This window comes from Ursus maritimus, unplaced genomic scaffold (assembly GCF_017311325.1).
Source record: "Ursus maritimus isolate PB19 unplaced genomic scaffold, ASM1731132v1 scaffold_5, whole genome shotgun sequence".
NCBI classification, from domain to species: Eukaryota; Metazoa; Chordata; class Mammalia; order Carnivora; family Ursidae; genus Ursus; species Ursus maritimus.
This window is the reverse complement of record NW_024426663.1, coordinates 16,436,407-16,443,908: the sequence shown is the minus strand read 5'-3', so window position 1 is coordinate 16,443,908 and position 7,502 is coordinate 16,436,407. Positions and strand designations below refer to the sequence as shown.

The following is a 7,502-nucleotide window of genomic DNA, read 5'->3' as shown; positions in this document are numbered from 1 at the left end:
TCTCTCTCTCTCTCTCTCTCTCTCTCTCTCTCTCTCTCTCTCTCTCCCCCTCCCTCTCCCTCTCCCCCCTCTCTCTTTTTCCCTCTCTCCCTCTCTCCCCTCTCTCCCCTCTCCTTTTTCCTCCCTCTCCTCTCTCACTTCCCTCTCTCCCTCTCCCTCTCTCCCTCCTTCACTCTCCTTCTCTCCCTCTCCCGCTCTCCCTCCCTACCCCCCTCCCTCTTTCCGGGGTCTCTCTCTCCCTCCCTCCCTCTCTCTCAATCTCTCTCTCTCTTCTTCTCCTTCTTTCTCTCTCCCCTCTCTCTCTCTTTACCTCTGCCTCCCTCCCTCTCTCCCACTCTCCTCCCTCTCCCCTGCCACTCTCCCCCATCCTCTTCTCCCCACTCCCTCTCCCCACCTCTCCCCATCTCCCATTTTCCCTTGTCAGTAGCTCGCCCTTTTCCTCTTTTCCTGGGACTCCGACTTGACCGCACTAACTCTCCCCCCCCCCCATAGGAGGACTTACTACTGTTTTATTAATAATTATTTAAGCGTTGTTTGAAGTTTGGAACAGCCTGAGAATACCAAAGAGGAAAAAGGAAAGAAGGAAAAAATTGGATTGATTGTAAAGTTTATTTTTAAAAAATCATCATGGGATGAATAGGAACCGTTGATTCAGATTGATTTTGTGGCAATAGCTGCATATTCCAGGAGTGTGTTTTGTCATAATTAAACCTTTAAAACCAATGCATACTTTGGGCCAAAAAACAGGGAGTCCCTACCTTTTTTCTTAAAAGGGTATAAAATGAGCAGAATTCACACTTGGATTATGCTTATATGTGAACGAAGAAAACAATTCAAACCCAGCATATTTCAGGAATCATTAAAATGGTGAGAGTTTAATTCTCATTAAAAATGTTCCTAACATTTTCAACGACACTCTCTTCACGCTCATAAAACCAAATTTTAAAAACTTTTCAGAAGAAATCAAAATAATTTCCTTCTAATTCTCTTTTACCCATTACAAGGCATTCTCCCCCTCGCCATCCCTTCCCCCTCTAGTGTTCGTGCGTGCGTGTGTGTGTGTGTGTGTGTGTGTGTGACCATAGACGACCCATACTAATCAGGTCTCAGAGTAAATAGCAGCGCAGGGCGATCTCAATGTAAATTGCGCTTGTCAGAAGCACACCCCCCTCCCTCACTTTCCCTCCTCCCCTCACCATCCCCGTCAGTAGGTAGCTAAGAGGGAGGGGGAAAAAGAAAGAAAGAAAAAGAGGAGGGGGGAGGGGCTCTCCAACCAATGGCGTGCTGGAGGCTTGGCTAACCTTAGACTCCCATTTTCTCTCCCCCCCGATTCAGGGCTCTGACCAGTCAGTCGCCTTTGATTATCAGTTGCCAGCAGCCCTTCTCTTGGCTCCTTGACACGAGCTCCATATAAGGCAGCGATCTCCATAGAAACGTGTCAGTTTCAATAGTAGTGTCAAAGTTCACTATATACAGACATTCGCGCAGATCCCCCTTTCGGAAACATTGCTCTGCGAGTCCTCCCGTTTAAACGCATTCAATTTTGGGGTCTCTCTCTCTCTCTCCTCTCTCTCTCTCTCTCTTCTCTCTCTCTCCTCCTCCTCCGCCTCTCTCTCTCAATCTCTCTCAATCTCTTTCTCTCTCTTCTCTTCCCTTCTCTCCTCTCTCCCTTTTCTTTTCTTACATATTCTATTAGTTGTTTCCCTTGTATTCCTCTCTTTCTCTTTTTCTCCCTCCTCCTTGTCTTTTACTCCATTCCTGCAGAAGAGAGAGGGCTAAACTTAAAAAAAAAAAAAAAAGGAGGAGGAGGCACCCCCTTCGTATTCTTCTTATCGTTATTTTATACATATATGATTTTTTTTGGAGGGAGGGTGTTGGTTCCCGGCTGAAGAGCACTTATTTAAAATACTAAAAAAAGAACATTTTTGGGCGATCTCCAGGGTTTTTTTAACTAGCTCTGTGTGTTATAGCAGAAGAAGCAGAAGAAGGAGCAAGAAAGAGGAAAAGAAGAGGATTATTTATTCGACCTACTTTGGATGTCTCTCGCTTTTTTTTTATTGCAATTCTTTCTCTTCTGATTTTTATTTTTTCGATTTCGCTGTGAATTCGTCGCCGGCGTGAATTATCTCGTATTTTTCTCCCTCTCCGTCACCTCCCGAAAGAAGAAGGCAGCGAGAGCCCGGCGCCACCGGCACAACAAAAAGAGCAAAGTGTGTGATCCTCCTCGCCGGCTGCCTCCCTCTCTCCAGCGCTGCCTTCCTGAATGGCTGGCTGCGTCCAGCCCTGGACCTGGCCCCCCGACACCAACGCGCCCTGATCACCGCCGGCAGCCTCGCCCCGCGCCCTGCTCGGCTCACCGCGCTCCCCTCAATCTCGAGCCCAGCGAGGGCTCCCGCCGGGACAGCGGCGCCGGCGCGGGCGGCCCCGACCCGGGCTCGCGCTCCGGCTGCGGCCCCGACTCCAGCTCGGACTCCCGCCCGGGCCCCGGCTCCTCCAGCGGCGCTCGCCGCTGCAGCTGAGGCGGCGACTCCAGCGGCGCCTGCAGCCGCGACCTCCTCCTCCTCCTCCTCCTCCTCCGCCTCCTCCGCCTCCGCCGCCGCCGCCGCCGCCCTCGCCGGCTTCCTCTATGTCGGCTCAGCCGGCGCGCAGCGTGTAGCCCGAGCGGCCGGCGGGCGGGCGGGCGCCCGGCGCGGGTGAGCGAGTGTGTGTGAGTGTGTGTGTGCGCGGGGGTGCGGGCGAGGCGGAGGGCGAGTGTGTGCGCGCGCCGTGGCCCATGCCCGCCGCCCCCGGCGCTGCGCCCCGCGCCGCTCCCGGCTGCCGCCTGTGCCATTTCTGATTTTGCAACTTGGGGAAGAAGAAAAAAGCGAGAGAAGGGAGCTTGCTCGGTGGGGGGGGGTGGGGAGGGGGGGGAAGGAGAGCGTGGCCCCCCCAGGATCGGAGCGCGGGGGGAGCGGGCGAGGGGAGCAGGGGTGTTGGGGGGGGAGCCAGAGAGCCTGGGGGGGCTGCAAAAAGAGAGAAAGAAAACAGCAGGAACCACAACAAAACGCCAGCAGGGCGGGCGGGCGCGCAGCAGCAGCGGGGCGGCCGAGGCAGTAGCGGCGGCAGCGGCGGCGGCGGCGGAGGCAGCGGCCGGTGCCCGGCTCGGGCTCGGCTCCCGCGACCCCGGGGCGCCCGGCGGGCCCCCCGCCCCCTCCCCCTCCCCCCTTCCCCTTCCCCTTCCCCTCCCAGCGCGCCCGCGCGCCCCGCGGCCCTCGGCGAGCAGCTCGGCTCCCCCCAGCGCTCCCCGGGCCCAAAGATATGGCAATGGTAGTTAGCAGCTGGCGAGATCCGCAGGACGACGTGGCCGGGGGCAACCCCGGCGGCCCCAACCCCGCAGCGCAAGCGGCCCGCGGCGGCGGCGGCGGCGGCAGCGAGCAGCAGCAGCAGGCGGGCTCGGGCGCGCCGCACACGCCGCAGACCCCGGGCCAGCCCGGAGCGCCCGCCACCCCCGGCACGGCAGGGGACAAGGGCCAGGGCCCGCCCGGCTCGGGCCAGAGCCAGCAGCACATCGAGTGCGTGGTGTGCGGGGACAAGTCGAGCGGCAAGCACTACGGCCAATTCACCTGCGAGGGCTGCAAAAGTTTCTTCAAGAGGAGCGTCCGCAGGAACTTAACTTACACATGCCGTGCCAACAGGAACTGTCCCATCGACCAGCACCACCGCAACCAGTGCCAATACTGCCGCCTCAAGAAGTGCCTCAAAGTGGGCATGAGGCGGGAAGGTGAATATTTCTTCTCTGCTTCTTTCCCTGAGCTTCGCCCGCCTTCCCGGCCCTCTTTCTTTCTCTCGCGGGGGTGGCTGCTGTGTGGGGCTGGAGCTCCTGCGGTCCCGGCCCCGTCCCAGCTTCCCCTGTCCCCGCTGCCTTCCTCCCCCGGCGTCACCCCCCCCCCCAACCAAGCTCGCTGCCGCTGCCTCCCCCTCCCGGCCTGCGCTCCTCTCCCTGGCTCCTCCACCCCTCCTGCTGCCTGCTCAGGATTGTGTCCCTGGGATCGTGAGCTGTGGCTTAAAATCCCTTACTTCCTCTGTCTTGGATGTGCTCGGTGTGTGTCTCTTTCCCGCGTGTGCGTGAGGATGCTTGGGGGCTGTGCTGGCATGAACTTGGGGAGGGGTGCTTATTTCTCCCAGAAAACTCTTCTGTGTTTTTTCATTCCACTTTCCCCTCCACCTCTTCATACCCTTTATTTAAAATTGGGGAAGGCTGGGGACTGGAGTACCCTGAACCATAGATTCATTGCTGCATCATCCTTTTGGAAGCTTAGCTTGGAAAAAGAGGAGTGAGATTTATTGCACTTGTAGGTCTAATTAGGGGGGAAGGGGGGCTTCTGGCCTGTTCACTGGTTCCCTCTCCTCTTCACCGAGCTGGGGCCGCCTCCTCCAGAGCTGTGGCCTTGTTTTCACCCCTCTACTTTGAAAGGAAAGTTTGTGACTGAACCGTCCTTTCATAGTTGTGTCATTTTTTTAAAAGCATGATACTCGTTTTATTTCTTCATCAAACTCCACCCTCTGCTTAAATACTGCATACAAATTACAATTTACAACGGCATTTACCGATCCTTCTGATTTGGCTATAATGCATAGACTGCAGCTGGCATGAGCTTCCACTTCATTTAATCCCTGTGTTGTATGGATTTGGTTTCTTTTAACACAACTTTTGATGTTGTATTTAGATATGCTTCATGTTCATGTGGCAAGAGATGCAGCACTTTTCTTATAAATATATTTAGCCGTTTACAGTTAAAGTTTATCTCCTGACAATCATTAAGGATGTCTTATAGTCAAATTAGCGAACCAGTCAATTTTGCAGAATGCAGATTACTCCTTCTTGTAATTGACTTTAAAATTATATTTTATATGCCACAAGGAAAGAAATTGAATTCCTTCAGATCTCAAGGAGCAGGCAAATATGACGACTTCATTTCTAGCTCCAGGGAGATTTTGTAGGCATCTGAAAAAAAAAAAAACTGAATTGTGCTCTCATTTAATTGAAAAATAACTGCCAAGTTCAAAACTATAATTAGAAAAAAGTATTCTAGCTGTTATGTTTCAAGAGCTTAAATTGCATTGGGGCTTGCATTAAAATTAGAATCAAAGCAAACTTAAGAAAATAGTGCACAACCTGAAATAAGACAGCTATGTGTACATGGGCATATCTATATTAATTTGCTGGGGGGAGAGTTCAGTAGCCCTAACTTTTCCTAAAGTTGTCTTTGTTTACATGGCAATTTAAAACGCTGGCACTGTTGAAGTAAAACATACACATTAAAAAAAAAAAAAACTTTGGTCAGCTTTAAGAACTCAAAGCATGCTTACGTTTTGCATTCAGATGGTTAATGAATCCAGTGTTTTTGCAGTTGCAAGCTCGTGCATTCACTGGGCAAAAGCTGGCTGCAGGTTGCAGTGGTACCTCACAGGACAGACATTAATTATATTTCCCACTTTTTTCAATAATGTTTGGCTACTGTAAGTTCAACTTTTTCTTGAAATTTTTCAATTTTCTGTTGCTTTTAACAGTGAACTTTGTGTGGGGCGAAGGGGAGGAGGGGGTAAGGGAGGGGTGCAGGATACTTGTTTTCTATTCAAAAGTTGTAAGTGGTTATGTAACTTGTATCTATTTTAAGGATAATTCTATAGCATTTTGAGAGAATATGGAAACATTTTGAGCAAAACAGTGCTTGCTTGCAAATGAATAGGCGGCTAGGCGTTTGCCTAGAACCACAACCTTCCTCTGGTTTCGCCTGTTCTTTTTTGTTTGTTTTGTTTTACTCTGATTTGTTTCATTCTGGAGGGGTGAGTGGGATTTCATTAACCAGTGTGTTACACCTTGGTGGTGGAGGGGTTGGGTGGCACTTTCTTGGCTGTGCCGGGCTGGGGGCCCTGAGATCAGGCCTAGTTTGGCAGGGCTAGGGTGACCAGGGGCGCAGGCGATGGCTGGGCATATTGAGCCGCGGAGCTGGAGGCCCTCACCCCAGATTTCCTGCCGGTGTGGGCTGTGAGTGAGAGCGAGCGCGAGAGAAGATGCGCCGGGCGCGTGTGGCTTGTAGGAAGAGCCTCCGCATTGTGTCGGGTGCGCTGCGGCGCGCCGATGTTCGCAAGCCCCCTGGATGCACATTGCCTCTTTTCTCTCTTTCTTTTTGTCAGCGGTTCAGCGAGGAAGAATGCCTCCAACCCAACCCAATCCAGGCCAGTACGCACTCACCAACGGGGACCCCCTCAACGGCCACTGCTACCTGTCCGGCTACATCTCGCTGCTGCTGCGCGCGGAACCCTACCCCACGTCGCGCTACGGCAGCCAATGCATGCAGCCCAACAACATCATGGGCATCGAGAACATCTGCGAGCTGGCCGCGCGCCTGCTCTTCAGCGCCGTCGAGTGGGCCCGAAACATCCCCTTCTTCCCGGATCTGCAGATCACCGACCAAGTGTCCCTGCTGCGCCTCACCTGGAGCGAGCTGTTCGTGCTCAACGCGGCCCAGTGCTCCATGCCGCTGCACGTGGCGCCGCTGCTGGCCGCCGCCGGCCTGCACGCCTCGCCCATGTCCGCCGACCGCGTCGTGGCCTTCATGGACCACATCCGCATCTTCCAGGAGCAGGTGGAGAAGCTCAAGGCGCTGCACGTCGACTCGGCCGAGTACAGCTGCCTCAAAGCCATCGTGCTGTTCACGTCAGGTGAGGCTGTGGTCGCCGGGAGGGCAGGCCGCGCCGGGGACGACAGCACGCCGCGCTCCGCCCGGCCCGGCCTCCTGCGCCGCGTCGCCGCGCGGGCCTGGCCGGCCCGAGCCCGACCTTGGGCCTGGCCGGGACTTGCGGCCCCAGCGCCCGGACGCGGCCCGCGGCGCCGCTGCCATCTTGGGAGCGCCGCGGTGCGGGAGCCGAGGCGGCTGTGAGGCGGGCGGCCGGCGGCCCGGCCTGGGGGCTTGGGGGCCTGGACCCCCACGCGGGGCTGCGGCGGCGGCGGGTGCGCGTCTCGTGTGTGTGCAGGGGGGTGGGGGGCGTTGGAACTGTCTGGCTGCGCGTGTGTGCGGTGTGTATGTGTGTGCGTGTGTGCGCGCCAGCGTTTAGTGTTTCTGGGGGAGGAGAGGGAAGGAAGAGAACGTGGGAATGTGGCTTTCTCCTCTGTGTGGCACGCTCCCTGGATGAGTTTCCCGACACAGGGAGACACACACAGAGGTGGAAAGCGAAGAATACGCGCAAATAAATCATAAATAATCCCGCTTTATTGCTGCCTGATTTTCCCTTATCGGAAACCATTCATGTTTTCAGTTGCTGAGCTTATTGAGGGTCGTAAAAAACGGATTCAATCTAAACAAGAAAGATAAAAAACAAAAGGAATACTGTAGAGCCCGCAAGTATGGGAGGATTCCCGCCCCAGAGAGAAATCTCACAGCCATGCAAAACACACGAACATGGGAAATTTAACAGAGTGCCTTAAAAATATCAAATTAAATGTAGGTGGTGGTAACATG

The 7,502-nt window shown here is 54.7% G+C and overlaps 1 protein-coding gene across 1 annotated transcript in view; it reads left to right on the top strand.

Annotated features, from left to right (window-relative positions):
- Positions 1-3,282: 3,282 nt before the first annotated feature.
- Positions 3,283-7,502, top strand: part of NR2F1 (nuclear receptor subfamily 2 group F member 1) — an 11,468-nt gene continuing 7,248 nt past the window's right edge. The window contains exons 1-2 of the mRNA XM_040622094.1: positions 3,283-3,760; positions 6,178-6,705. Coding sequence (XP_040478028.1) covers positions 3,298-3,760; positions 6,178-6,705 — 991 coding nt within the window. The 5' untranslated portion in view covers positions 3,283-3,297. The remainder of the gene's footprint in view (positions 3,761-6,177; positions 6,706-7,502) is intronic.